This window comes from Coregonus clupeaformis, chromosome 24 (assembly GCF_020615455.1).
Source record: "Coregonus clupeaformis isolate EN_2021a chromosome 24, ASM2061545v1, whole genome shotgun sequence".
Lineage (NCBI taxonomy): Eukaryota > Metazoa > Chordata > Actinopteri > Salmoniformes > Salmonidae > Coregonus > Coregonus clupeaformis.
The window spans coordinates 25,971,708-25,987,173 of NC_059215.1; the positions used below are offsets into that span (position 1 = coordinate 25,971,708).

The following is a 15,466-nucleotide window of genomic DNA, read 5'->3' on the forward strand; positions in this document are numbered from 1 at the left end:
GCAGGGTGTGGTTGTGTACATTGACGACATTCTAGTGTACTCTTCTACACGAGCCGAGCATGTAGCCCTGGTACGCCGAGTGTTGGGTAGGCTGTTGGAGCATGACTTGTATGTCAAGGCAGAGAAATTTCTGTTTTTCCAGGAGTCCATCTCCTTCTTGGGTCATCGGTTGTCCGCGTCAGGGGTGGAGATGGAGATTGACCGTGTGTCAGCCGTGCGTAATTGGCAGACTCCAACCACTGTTAAAGAGGTGCAACGGTTTTTGGGTTTTGCCAATTACTACCAGAGGTTTATCCGGGGTTTTGGACAGGTGGCAGCTCCCATCACTTCCCCTGCTGAAGGGGGCCCGGTGCGTTGCAGTGGTCGGCTGAGGCGGACAGGGCGTTTGATAAACTGAAGAACCTGTTCACCTCGGCTCCGGTGCTGGCGCATCCGGACCCCGCTTTAGCGTTCCAAGTGGAGGTGGACGCGTCAGAGGCCGGAATTGGGGCAGTATTGTCTCAACGCTCAGGCACGCCTCTTAAACTGCGCTTTTTATTCTAAAAAGCTCAGCCCGGCGGAACGAAATTATGACGTAGGGGACAGGGAGCTGCTAGCCGTAGTTCAGGCCCTAAAGGTGTGGAGGCATTGGCTTGAGGGGGCTCAACACCCTTTTCTCATTCTGACTGACCATCGTAACCTGGAGTACATCCGGGCAGCTAGGAGACTGAACCCTCGTCAGGCTAGGTGGAACATGTTTCTGACCCGGTTTGTTTTTAAGCTTACTTACATCCCAGGGTCCCAGAACGGTAAGGCAGACGCCCTGTCCCGGCGGTATGACACAGAGGAGAGGTCCATTGAGCCCACTCCCATACTGCCGGAGTCTTGTCTGGTGGCACCGGTGGTGTGGGAGATCGATGCGGAAATCGAGCGGGCGTTACGCACCGACCCTACTCCTCCGGAGTGTCCAGTGGGGCGGACGTACGTGCCATTCGAGATCCGCGATCGTCTCATATATTGGGCTCACACGTCACCCTCCTCTGGACATCCAGGTATTGGCCGGACAGTGCACGGCCTTAGTGTTAAGTACTGGTGGCCAACATTGGCTAGGGACGTGAGGGTTTATGTCTCCTCCTGCTCAGTGTGCGCCCAGTGTAAGGCGCCTAGACACCTGCCCAGGGGGAAGTTACAGCCCCTGCCCGTTCCACAACGGCCGTGGTCTCACCTCTCGGTAGACTTTGTCACTGACCTACCCTCCCAGGGGAATACCACTATTCTGGTCGTTGTGGATCGGTTCTCTAAGGCCTGTCGTCTCATCCCAATGCCGGGTCTCCCTACTGCCCTACAGACCGCTGAGGCTTTGTTTACCCACGTCTTCCGGCACTACGGGGTTCCCGAGGATATAGTGTCCGATCGAGGTCCCCAATTCACCTCTAGAGTCTGGAGGGCGTTCATGGAACGTTTGGGGGTCTCGGTTAGCCTTACCTCAGGTTTTCACCCTGAGAGTAATGGGCAGGTGGAGAGAGTGAACCAGGATGTGGGTAGGTTTCTGAGATCGTATTGCCAGGACCGGCAGGAGGAGTGGTCGGGTTATATCCCTTGGGCAGAGATTGCCCAGAACTCTCTTCGCCACTCCTCTACTAACCTGACCCCTTTCCAGTGTGTGTTAGGGTATCAGCCGGTTCTGGCACCATGGCATCAGAGCCAGATCGAGGCTCCTGCGGTGGATGAGTGGTTTCGGCGCTCGGAGGAGACGTGGAACGCTGCACACGTCCATCTGCAGCGGGCTATCCGTAGACAGAAGGCGAGCGCCGATCTCCACCGCAGTGAGGGTCCAGTGTACGCACCTGGAGATCGAGTCTGGCTCTCGACTCGAAACCTGCCCCTTCGTCTGCCCTGCCGGAAGCTGGGTCGGCGGTTTGTGGGGCTATTTAAAGTCCTGAGGAGATTGATCGAGGTATGCTACAAGTTACAACTGCCTAATGATTATCACATTAACCCCTCGTTCCATGTGTCTCTCCTCAGGCCGGTTGTAGCTGGTTCACTCCAGGACAGTGAGATAAGAGAGACTCCTCCGCCCCCACTGGACATCGAGGGGGCTCCGGCGTACTCAGTCCGGTCCATCGTGGATTCGAGACGTCGGATGGGGGGTCTACAATATCTCGTGGAGTGGGAGGGGTACGGTCCGGAGGAATGGTGCTGGGTGCCTAGGAGGGACATCTTAGATCCCTCCCTCCTGACGGAGTTCCACCGTAACCATCCCACGCGCCCTGCTCCGCGTCCTCCTGGCCGCCCCGAGGCCGGGTCGGCGCACGGCTGGAGCCGCGCGGCCAAGGGGGTACTGTCACGAATACCGCCGAGGCTGCTCCTCCTCCTTGTTCGGGCAGGCTTCGGCGTTCATCGTCCCCGGAGTACTAGCTGCCACCGTTTGATGTTTTCGATGTTTGTTTGGTCATGTCTAGTTTAGTGCACCTGTTTCGTATTCTGTCCTGATTATGTCACCTATAAGTTTCCCTGTGTTATGTTTTGTAGTTGTGTGTTATTGTCCGCCTGTCGTTTTGTTGTGAGGTTCGGTACTTTGTTTATGAGTGTTTTACGCATTTCGCGTATCTGTTCGCCTCCGTTGGTTCGAGGCCATTTATTTTGTATATTGTTCAAATACTTCAGTAAAGTCGTTTTCAGTACCGTGACACACATCTCTCTGTCCATTCTTAGCCTGTAATTTTGGTAATTTGTGTGGTATTAAAAAAAGACACCGCTAATATGTACAATTATGTAGAATTGCATGACATTTTTATTAACGGCAGACCTGCAAATACAATGATAGATTCATGCAATGCTTTTACTATAAAGGAGATCTTTACACCCCCACGTTGGTCTGCGAATCCTCAAAATTGACGCATTGCTATGTAATGCTTAAAAGACAAAGAACTGTTTCTAAAACTGCATATCTTAGGATCTGGCCTGTCTAAGAAGTGGGGGTAAACATGTTCTCTACTATCCACTTTGTTTTAATTATTATTTTGGGTGTAGGGGAGGGTCACTTGTTTTGTTTTTTCCAGAGGTCCGATTTTCTCCACGTAACCCTTATTATAAATAACGTTCACTCCCTTATAATGTGATTGTTAAGCAATATTTACTCCTTAACTTATTTAGACTTGCCATAACAAAGGGGTGGAATACTTGACTCAAGAAAAACATAATTCTACTTTGACATTATGGGGTATTGTGTGTTCAGGCTGTAACACAACAAAATGTGAGAAAAAGTCAAGCTCACTATGTGCTGTAATGGAAAAACCCTATTAATAAGGAATAGGAAGCCACTTCAGGCCTATACATTTTTTTCACTCTAACTCTCCTCCTCTCACTTGCACTCATCAACAATACTGTAGTAGTCACAGGGCTACATTAAAAGGTGAAAATGAAAACCATCTCGTAGCCTTCGAGAACCCACGTTTTTATTATTTAGTTTTATTATCTGACCAATTAGAGGGGCTGAAGTTTAAAGCTCATCTGCTGTTTCCTGTTGTAATGAAGGTGTCTGTTCGCCAAAGCTAATACATAGACCACCAGAGAACAATGAGAGTTGTTTAACAACACCCACCTTTGTTCTTCAAAGCCTAAACACCATACTGTAAATATATGTTCTATAATAAAGACATGCTAAATATATTATATTTAGAATGTCAACATCAGCTTAATTTTTACGATATCGATCTATGTAAAACTCATTAGCTCTTCCCGATAAGAAGCTTTGATATGTCGCCCTCATTAAAACCTATTAATGGAACATACAATCAAGGATCAATTCTTTATCTCGTTAATTATATTTTCTTGGCAGGGGCCGAGAGAATGCTGTCAGAATCTCAGGGGCGTTAAAATAGTATGTGATTAAAATGAACATACTAGATTTGTTTTGTATTAGGCATCACTACAATGGGAAGAAAACAAATGTCCCCTGTTTAATACAGTACACTGTATGGACATATTTAGGTAATCTACATTCACAACACCTTTATGAAACCAGTCATAACACATTCATGAGTATTGTAATATGATTCATAACAACCTTCATTAAAAAATATATCTACAAAATAAAAGTCAATTTTCATTTCAGAACTAAAAGTTATCAGTAACACAGAAATATATGTTTATTTATCTATTGTATAACATACATTCGTATTTTTTCAGCCACAGTACCCAACCCCCTCTGTGTTACCCTAAGAACACATTTTTGGCAGAGAACATGTTGTAAGCCCAACATGACATTTACGATTGATGCTCTAGGACAGAACTCGCTTTAGGCCAGGTAGGCCTGCTCTGTTTCCTTCAGATCCGCCATCTACTGGATATTGTGACTGAAAAGATCTGTAATTCAGTAAGATAATATCGATGACGACTCAATGTACAACCTAAGCTGATATTCGCAAAATGTTTATCATACATTTATTATAAATGTGTAATGTAGTCCTTAAAGGCCCTCTCTCTCAATAGTTAAGAATGCCTGCTGTGTGTCAGTTGTACGTTTCCCACTAGCAACAACAGCTCACTTACATGATGCTATTCTATGTGTCTATAATTAAGCTAACCACTATATTCCCTCGTAATGGGTGCTACTAAATGGGCCTTCAACCCTACTCTCTCTGTGTTTACAGGAACTGACTCAAGTTATAATTAGTGAGTGGTAATTCTGCGAAAAGGAGGGTTTCTTACCTTTTACAATCAATATGGCCACTGCTGACAGGCTCTCCACATCCGTGTCCACCACGCAGATGTACTTTCCGGCATGATTCAACTGGATGTTTCTGATCATCAGATCCCCAGCTGTCCTCTACAAAGGCAATCATAAGAAATCCCAAACAACTTGGGTAAGTAAAAGGGCATTTGTAATGTAACCCCCTCCTGCTTCTATGGGTCTTCTGGCAGTTTTCTCCACTGTAAATAAAAAAAATGTGGGCCCTGTAGACTTTCATTTCTGAAGACGACTGCCAGCAGTGAATTCTAAATTAATGGTGGAATGTCTTCCTTTGGCTGTGGTGGAGGGAAAGTGGCGAGGCTGATCTGGTTTAATTATGGAAATTAATTCCTTGAAGCGGGTAAGTTAAGTTGATAATCTCTTTGGATTTGGGGACATTATAGAATTTGTGAGGAGTGAATCTCATTAGCGATAAGAAAATTGTCAGTCACACACACATATGCCCGATGTATAATCTCTCAGAGTGTGTGGGTGTTCCATATCTTCCAGTAGTTTTGGGTTTTTTGCAGTCCAGGCACTGCATGACGTGATTGTATCCCACTGATATCCAATACAATTGAAGATCTGTTCCAAGACCTTGATCAGTGATAATTTTGCAGCTGAACATCAAAATATAAAACCTCAGAGGATACAACAGAGGCAAAATATTAATGTTAAGTTGAAAAAGCTCTGACACTGTAAAATGTCCTTGAAACCAAAGATGCAGTAAAAAGTTTAATATGTTTTGATCAGGCTAACCTAATAATTAATGTTGGGCTACCATTGACAAAACTACAATTGGAACAATTGATTGGAGACTGATCAAAGACTACTCTTGCATTTTTCGAATGAATGAGACAGACAGACAATGACTAGTTTAATATTTGCGTGGGAGCCAGTGAGTGAAAGTGCCAGAGAAGCTTGAAAATCGAGACTCAACAAGTGTTTTAATTACTTCCTGTAACTTCCGTGAGCATGAGGAAGATTCGGACAGAAGCCAATGGGAACGTGGCACTTTCTTATTTACAGAAAGTAAATCGCATATCTCTCAACTTTCAAGCTTCTGTGGCACTAGCACACATTGGCTTGCATGGATATTGCGCAATAATGGGTAGGTGCTATTGACCACAGTAACCAACCCAGAGCTACAACTAGCCAAAGGCCCTGCTCAAAAAATACTTTAAGAATGCCTGCTTCCTTCCTTGAAGGATCTGATCGGATCCCTCATCTGACATGGCTGCATTTTTATTTAAATCTTAACCAGACAAGTCAATTGAGAACAAATTCTTTTTTACAATGACGGCCTGGCTGGATTGGTTAAAGGTATGTGATAGAGCCATTGCTTACAGAAATCATTGTGTTAGGAAGAGTCTGCGCGTTTAAAGTATTTGAACAGGGCCAAAGTCTCCCCTAAAAACAAATAGGGGAAACCAGGGGACACCTCACTTACACAGCACTTGCAAACTCTGGAGTTGAAGAAATGGGACCTAAGGGTAGGTAACAACACATCTGCCACACTGATCCTCAACACGGGGGCCCCTCAGGGGTGCGTGCTCAGTCCCCTCCTGTACTCCCTGTTCACCCATGACTGGACTACAGGAAAAAAAAGAGGACTGAGCACGGCCCCATTCTCATCGACGGGGCTGTAAAGGAACAGGTAAAAAGCTTCAAGTTCCTTGGTGTCCAAATACACCAAGACAGTCGTGAAGAGGGCACGACAAAGCCTTTTCAAGGAGACTGAAAAGATTTGGCATGGGTCCTCAGATCCTCAAAAAATTATACAGCTGCACCATCGAGAGCATCCTGACTGGTTGCGTCACCGCCTGGTATGGCAACTGCTCGGCCTCCGACCGCAAGGCACTACAGAGGTTAGTGCGTACGGCCCAGTACATCACTGGGGCCAAGCTTCCTGCCATCCAGGACCTCTATACCAGGCGGTGTCAGAGGAAGGCCCTCAAAATTGTCAAAGACTCCAGCCACCCTAGTCATAGACTGTTCTCTCTGCTACCACACGGCAAGCGGTACCGGAGTGCCAAGTCTAGGTCCAAAAGACTTCTCAACAGCTTCTACCCCCAAGCCATAAGACTCCTGAACAGCTAATCATGGCTACCCAGACTATTTGCACTGCCCCCCCACCACCACCCCATCTTTTTACGCTGCTGCTACTCTGTTAATTATTTATGCTACATGTGGGTAGAGTCACTTTAACTCTACCCACATGTACATATTACCTCAACTACCTCAACTAGCCGGTGCCCCCGCACATTGACTCTGCACCGGTACCTCCCTGTATATATAGCCTCCCTACTGTTATTTTATTTTACTTCTGCTCTTTTTTTCTCAACACTTTTTTATTGTTGTTTTATTTTACTTTTTAATAAAAAAATAAATGCATTGTTGGTTAAGTGCTGTATGTAAGCATTTCACTGTAATGTCTACACCTGTTGTATTCGGCGCATGTGGCCAATACAATTTGATTTGATTTGAAATTGGACTGAATGGAGAAAGATATGCCAGATGTTCAAAGAAATAGTGTAGAAGACAAAGTGTGTCGGTCACTCACCCCTCCCACTAGCTCAAAATGCCTGTCTGTCTTGGTGATGAGCTGTCCGTTGAAAGCCCAGGAGAAGAAGACGTCAAGGATGGGGTCACAGGCGATCTGGCAGGGCAGCACGATGCTCTCACCCACTATGATCTCCATGTCCACTGGCCCCTGAGTAATTCTGGTTGGGTCTGCCCAAAATGTACAAACAATCCCACGCACAAAGCACCAGGGATGGGGTCAATTTCATTTCAGTCAATTCAGGAAGTAAACAGAAAATTCCAATGTATGATCAAATGCTATTCTGTCAAGCTTTCTGTGTTCAATAACAAGGTAATTATGGATAGTGGAACTGTTACACCTACTGTCATAAACAGACAGGTTATGATAATTCTTACAGTATTCAGGCCATCATTATGGAAGTATCACAACGGATTAGCCAAGTAAAGGGTTATTAAACAGGCTTGTCACTAATAAGAGCTGATACTGTTTGCTGACATGACTCAAATAATATTTTGTAATCCTGAAAGCAATTACAATACCCAGATAAATCCTATAAAAAAGCAGAGGTGATTGATACTTCGAGGTGGTGGGACTGTTATCCACAAGATGGGTTAAACCACACACACACACAGCACATGCTGACCACACAATAAGGGCCCTGAGTTGCAACCACTACAGCCATTGTTTGTCGGAGGCCGCTGCGCTTCAAAAGTCAGGGCAATTAATTACAGCCTTGCTAAATCTTGCTAAATGAAATCAATGAATTAGAAAATAAAGAATGAAGGGATAAGAAATATATCACTATTGCAGGGATTTTATTTGGAGCCTCGGCATTAACAATGATATCTAAAAGATGTCTCATGAGTCTCTATATATCTATTCTCTGAATTAAATCCTCAAAAAATGCAACTACCACAGTACGGTTTAAAAATAAATGCAGTGTTTGGCAGCCAAATTATTGGACAGTTACCACTCGGGTCACCTGTTAAACTCTGAGGGGTATCATTTGAAAGCTACAGCCCTTGTCTTTTTGGATATTGAACTAAAATCTTACTGCTGGCAATGTCATAATCTCCACCCCCCACCAAGCCTCCATAAAGGCCATAAATCATGAGCTATGGTCATATTCATAGAGTACGCTATGCAGGTCAAGTCACCAAAATTGCAAACATTTAGTAAAGCAATGCATTTCCTTTTCTATCCACATTTCCTTTGTATGCATCCTCCACATGCGCCATTGATCGATCTCACTAATTTACAATAGGAAAAGTGAATGGGAAAATAATCTTCACCTGTCTGTGTCTTATTTTAAAACACTAACCCAATAACTTGAAAGGCCTGATTCCTATGGTAATTTTAAAATGTCAGGCTTGAAAATCATTTTGGCACTGTGACTCACTACCCAAACGAGACGCAACTGGTTTCAAGTAGCCAAGAGTCATGTGATCTCCTACTGCTCTCTAGTGGATGAACTGGGAATCAGACAGGGGATATATTTGCATCAATGCATAGGTAGAGACTAAAGCTTTCTCCTCATTATGTATATCATTCTTGTAAGACAAAAAAACATTCCTGTAAGACAAAAAATTACATTGCACAAGCCCTGCGCTTTTAAAATAGCTGTGTGCATGCTTAAACGGCAATTTTTTTTTTTTTACAAATCCTTTTGTAACATTAATTTATTTCAAACCTAAAAAAGTAGTCACAGTTCTTACCTTTCTAACAGTACTAAGCATGTGTTTGTAGGACTTATAGTTTAAAAAAACAAAATGTACTTTATGAGGGTAGTATACAATATTATGCATAGTTTAGAAAATGCCACCAGAGGACGTCAGAGTTTAAGAGGTTAATAGTTGCATGAGGAACCTGGAAAGCAACCAACTCTTCTAGAAATACACTTCAAAATGGGCAATAAAAACATCCTTTTACGACAACTTTGTTATTTCGGCTCAGGGGCATTTCATTTGTTTGAGTCAATTGGTTGGCTGCATCCAAGTATACAAAGGTCAAGTAGTTTCACAAACACCTTTCCAATGCATTATTATACCTACTGCAAAATGGCCATTAGGGTGTACTCTACAGTAGAGAACACAGCTCAGCGCGATGAAATTAGCTCTTACCTTTGGTAACCCTTGGTTAGACAGAGCGTAGGTTTAGTTAGGGCTAAACTACTGTGTAATGCAACACCTTACCTGTGATGAGGAGTCTTCCAGTGGTGCTGGAGGCCCCAAATCGGTTTCTGGCAAAGCAGGTGTAGCTGCCTGCATCAGACTTGGTCACATTAGTGATTCTCAAAGTTCCATCTGGAGAGAGAGTGATTCTGTGGGGGTAAATGGAGAAGCTGGTGACACGGGTGGGATTTGAACCCCCGTCTCCCACGGGCGAAACCAACGTCTTAACTGTTAGTCTAATAGGAAATTCCATCTGGGGCCGAGGCTGACACTAGTATTAGTATTATTTATTAGGATCCCCAATTAGCTGCTGCCGAGGCAGCAGCTACTCTTCCGTGGGTCCAAACAGAAATCAAAACACAACAAATAAAATACATAATATACAAAACACAACATTTACATCACAATTTAGTCACTTAGCAGATGCTCCCATCCAGAGCGACCCACAGCTAGGGCATTCATCTCATGATAGCCAGGCGAGACAACCACGCATCACATATCACTACATAATACAATACAATGCAAAATACATATAAATGTCTGTGTCTACTCACAGTCCCCGTCGTGCCGTATGGTGTTCTTTTATCCGTTTTTTAAATCTGATTTTATTGCTAGCTTGAGTTACCTGGGGTGGCAGAGAGTTCCATGTAGTTATGGCTCTATTTAATACTATGCGTTTCCCAGATTCTATTCTGGACCTGGAGACTTTGAAAAGACCTCTGGTTGCATATCTTGTGTGGTACCGATGAATGTCCAAACTGCTTAAGCAAACTGTTCGTGACTTTCAACACATCAACACCTCGCACAAAGACCAATAGTGATGCAGTCAATCTCTCCTCAACTTTGAACCAGAAGAGATTGACAAGCATGTTTCAGCCAGTCATCAGTCATTTGTGTCAGTGCCGAGCATGTTGAGTGCCCTTTCCTATAAGCATGCTGAAAGTCTGTTGTTATTTAGTTTTCTGTAAAATAACATTGTATTTGGTAGAACACCATTTTTTCCAAAAGTTTGCTAAGCACTGGTTGATTGGTTGGCTGTTTGAACCATTAAAGGGTGCTTTGCTATTCTTGGGCAGGATGCTTTAATATTCTCCCAGGCAGGGCTACCTCATCAGGAGACCGTAAGGCCGACTCACGTCCGCTACACTGGGTCATTTTCATAAAGGCATTGAACGGAAAACATTTAAAAAGGTTTTGTAATGGAAAACGAAAATGAGTTTGTCTGTTTTCTTGCCTAATGAGTATGACCCTGTTTACATTGAACTTGTCATGTGTTAAACCCTATCAACACCAGTGGGCACCAGTGCCTAAAATTATATCAAAGAAATCTACCCACTGGGCACACACTGGTTGAATCAATGTTGTTTCCATGTCATTTCAATGAAATTACATTGAACCAACGTGAAATAGACAATGAATTGACGTCTGTGCCCAGTGGGTAAATTCTAACCCATTGAATTGTGTCTGTTATTCTGAACATTCTATTTCAACATTTTTAGAGCACACCATCAATTATGAAACTAATAGCAAGTCATTGACATTTAGATCTTTTCTTGATATGATTTGGTTATATAAGTAGAGATTACTTTTTTAAGTATGCTCTTCCTGTCACGACTTCGGCCGAGGCTGCCTCCCCTCCTTGTTCGTGCAGGCTTCGGCATTCGTCGTCACCGGAGTACTAACCTCAAGTTTCTTCTTTGTGAAGAAGAAAGACGACGGTCTGCGCCCGTGCATTGATTATCGGTCACTGAACAAGGAGACGATTAGATTTAGTTACCCTCTCCCCCTCATTCCTCCAGTGAATGAGTCAATGCATGGGGCGCACTTCTTCACAAAGCTAGATCTCAGGAGTGCATACAACCAGGTGTGTGTTCGAGAGGGGCATGAGTGGAAGACAGCATTCAGCACAACCACCGGGCATTATGAATACCTGGTGATGCCCTACGGTTTGATGAATGCTCCATCTGTCTTCCAGTCCTTTGTGAACGAGGTGTTTCGGGACATGCTTGGGCTCCTTCCTCGGATACCGCATTACCACCTCAGGTGTGGAGATGGAGGGAGATCGCATTTCATTGGCTCAAAGGGGCGAAACACCCTTTCCTCGTTTGGACGGACCACCATAACCTGGAGTACATCCGGGCAGCGAGGAGGCTGAATCCTCGCCAGGCCAGGTGGGCCCTATTCTTCACCCGGTTTGATTTTACATTGTCATACATTCCGGGTACGAAGAACGTGAAGGCAGACGCACTGTCTCGGCTGTATGACACAGAGGAGAGGCCCAGAGACAACACCCCCATACTCCCGGCCTCCTGCATTGTGGTGCCGGTAGTATGGGCGATGGACGCGGATATAGAGCAGGCATTACGCACAGATCCATCTCCACATCAGTGTCCAGCTGGGCTGCGGTACGTGCCTGCTCTTATCCGTGATCGTCTGCTCTTCTGGGCACACATGTCACCCTCCTCTGGTCACTCAGGTATCGGCCGTACAGTACGCTGCTTGAGCGGAAAGTACTGGTGGCCTACCTTGGCTAAGGATGTGAGTCTCCTCCTGCTCGGTGTGCGCCCAGAGTAAGGCACCTAGGTACCTCCCAGAGGGTAAGCTACAACCATTACCAGTTCCACAACAACCATGGTCTCACCTTAGTATTGATTTTCGAACTGATCTTCCCCTCTCCCAAGGTAACACCACCATCCTGGTCGTTGTGGACCGCTTCTCCAAGTCCTGCCGCCTCCTTCCTCTGCCCAGTCTCCCCACGGCCCTGCAGACTGCGGAGGCCCTGTTTACTCACGTCTTCCGGCACTACGGGGTGTGGATATAGTGTCCGACCGAGGTCCCCAGGTCACGTCCAAGGTTTGGAAGGCGTTCATGGAACGTCTGGGGGTCTCGGTCAGCCTGACCTCTGGGTTCCACCCCGAGGCAAATGGGCAGGTGGAACGAGTAAATCAGGATGTGGGTAGGTTCCTGCGGTCCTACTGCCAGGACTGGCCGGGGGAGTGGTCGGTGTTCTTGCCATGGGCATAATATGTCCAGAACTCTCTCCGCCACTCCTCTACTAACCTAACACCATTCCAATATGTTTTAGGTTACCAACCGGTTCTGGCACGTGGCACCAGAGCCAGACCGAGGCTCCTGCGGTGGATGACTGGTTTCGGTGCGCGGAGGAGATGTGGGACGCTGCCCACGTTCACCTCCAGTGCGCCGTGCGTCGTCAGAAGGCCAACGCTGACCGTCAACGCAGTGAGGCCCCGGTCTTCGTACCGGGGTATCGGGTCTGGCTCTCGACCCGGAATCTGCCCCTCCGCCTGCCCTGCCGGAAGCTGAGCCCGCGGTTTGTGTGGCCGTTTTTAGTCCTGAGGAGAATCAACGAGGTTACGTATAGGTTGTTACCCCCCCCCCCGATTACCGTATTAACCCCTCGTTTCATGTGTCTCTCCTCAGGCCGGTGGTGGTTGGGCCGCTCCAGGAGTCTGAGGTGCGGGAGGTTCCTCCACCTCCTCTGGACATCGAGGGGGCCCTGGCGTACTCTGTCCGTGCCATCCTGGATTTGAGGCATCGGGTGGAGGGCCTTCAGTACCTCGTGGAGTGGGAGGGGTACGGTCCGGAGGAACGGTGCTGGGTCCCGGTGAGGGATAAATCCTGTGTGGGGTGGGCTCGGCCGGGGTCGGCGCGCTGCTGGAGCTGCGCATCGGGGGTACTGTCATGACTTCGGCCAAGGCTGCCTCCCTCCTTGTCCGGGCACGCTTCGGCGTTCGTCGCCACCGGAGTACTAACCACTGCCGCCCCAATCATCATCACAATTGTCTTGTCTTGTCAATCACACACACCTGGTTCTAATCCCCTAATTAGTCTGTGTATAAGTGTTCCCTCTGCCCCCTTGTCCTTGTGGGTGATTGTTTATTGTGGAGGTTAGTGAAGCTCGGTGGAGCTCGTGTATTTTATATCGACGGGAGTATTTTCCTGTGTGCTTTGTATTTTCCAGTGCACCTGTTTTGTGCCCTGGAGTGTGTTTGACGCATTTCTGCATAAACCTGTATTTTGCGGATTAAAGCCTGTTATTCCGTGATTTACCCTCCTGTGCCTGACTCCTTCAACACCACCTCATCACACTTCCTTCTTGAAAAAAACATCTACAAGGTCTTTATCTTTTTGGAGCTTGTATGTACTACCAAAGAAAACCGACCAATTGAGAAATACATCCTTTCTTGCAGAAATCAGTATCTTCTTGTACCTGTCTAAATAAGGCTAAAATAAATTAGGAACAGATCATCGTCTAAAGCACTAATATGGGTGGAGAAGAAAGAAGGAATCAAACCATATATAGAATGTACTGTAAGACGTTACCTGTCATTGGTGTGGATAGGTTGGTTGCCTTTCTTCCACAGGATGCTAGCGGTGGGGTATGCTTGGGGCTTACACTCTAGAGTCACTATGGTGCCGGCCTTGGCTTTAAGCAGGGCTCTGAGCAGGTTACCAGTGAAGTCTGGAGGAGAGGCTGAAGGGACACAGGAAATGTAAAAAACATTATTATTGACCCCATTATTATTGAATCCCTCTAACCTTTCAAAGAACAGTAATATGACCTTGCCAATTTGTTGGATAGTCACACGTTTTAGAAATGGATAAAAGCCACCATACCTAAGACCATGAGCTCAGTGCTGAAATAGATGACGCCATATTTATTCTCAGCCACACACTGGTACATCCCGGCATCAGACAGGTTCAAAGACGAGATCAACAGGACCCCATTGTCAACATGGACCCTCTCCTGCAAAGGCACAGACACAAGTAGCATGTGGAGTACAAGTAAATGTTAAGGTCATTTGAACATTATAGAATAAAACACACTTATTACAGTAAAAATAACCATTAGGAGGGTTTTGGTAAGGAGTAAAATTATACAAAATATCCCGCTAATGTAAAGAATAAAAAAGTGGTACAAAAGTGCATGTGGAAGAAACATCTAGATGCACTTCTCTGGGGTTTAAGTTTGGTCTGCTACCGTGTACTTTTCACAGTAGATTAACTAAATCTGCAGAAGCTTGAACATGGGCTATGAATAATGGAGAGTGTTTGCCTGTTCTCTTGAAATGGAGCAGCTTGTAGAGAGTCTGATATGCTATCTCTTTTCTTACACACACGCTATATCTCTCTCGATGCACACCCATGTCACAGGTGCAAGGCAATGTTTCAATGTAAGGAAGGTGCCTGGACAATGCTTATACTCCTAAAAGTTGGATTTGATTGTGAAATGTTCAGTGTGCTAGCACCTTCCTTTCTGTAAGATGGACAAAGAACTCATGAGAGATGGATGGGAAGGTGGGGTTTACCTCAGTGATCAGCACTTGGCCATTTTTCAGCCAGTTGTAGGAAGGTTTGGGCTTCCCGTTGGCCCTGCACTCCCAGTGAAGCCTCTCCTCTATGGCTAGGGCTGTGTCTCTCATGGTCTGAATCCACTGAGGTTTGGCTATGAAAGATACAAAATACTCCATGTCAATGACTGACTGCATATTAGTAGAGGGTTTTAAAGGGGAAGTCCTCTTACAGTTTTTCCTCGATTGCTTGAACACTGTGAAGAAAACTGGGATCTACGTGATCAAAACTGGGATCCACATGGCCAAAACAATAACCTTTTCTTACAGTTAGTCATTTCACATCGTTTTCACACTAAATGCAATTGCTAAACACTTTTTTTGCAAAACAGTAGACAAAATGTTTTATTTATTCAATTTATTTTACCCATATTTTACCAGGTAAGATGACTGAGAACACATTCTCTTTTACAGCAAAGACGTGGGGAAGATTTACAGGGAGAGGGGAGGGGATGAATGAGCCAACTGAAAGCTGGTGGTGATTAGGTGTGTAACGATCCCGGCAGTCTGAGTCGGGTCCTGTCTGGTGACTAGTTTTTCCTGTTCGTGATCTCCAGTTTCCCGAGGGTTCGGGAACGCTCCGGGGAGCTCTCTTGTTTTCCGCACCTGCATCCCATCAGCAATCTGCACACCTGGTCCTGATCATCACCCTTCTTAGGCTCTG

General features: G+C 45.6%; 1 protein-coding gene across 1 annotated transcript in view; it reads right to left on the bottom strand.

Annotated features, from left to right (window-relative positions):
• Positions 1–15,466, bottom strand: part of LOC121538375 (contactin-3) — a 69,229-nt gene that overhangs the window by 34,273 nt on the left and 19,490 nt on the right. The window contains exons 9-14 of the mRNA XM_041846309.2: positions 14,761–14,897; positions 14,069–14,198; positions 13,775–13,925; positions 9,452–9,579; positions 7,278–7,447; positions 4,693–4,810 (exon numbers count right to left, since the gene is read on the bottom strand). Coding sequence (XP_041702243.1) covers positions 4,693–4,810; positions 7,278–7,447; positions 9,452–9,579; positions 13,775–13,925; positions 14,069–14,198; positions 14,761–14,897 — 834 coding nt within the window. The remainder of the gene's footprint in view (positions 1–4,692; positions 4,811–7,277; positions 7,448–9,451; positions 9,580–13,774; positions 13,926–14,068; positions 14,199–14,760; positions 14,898–15,466) is intronic.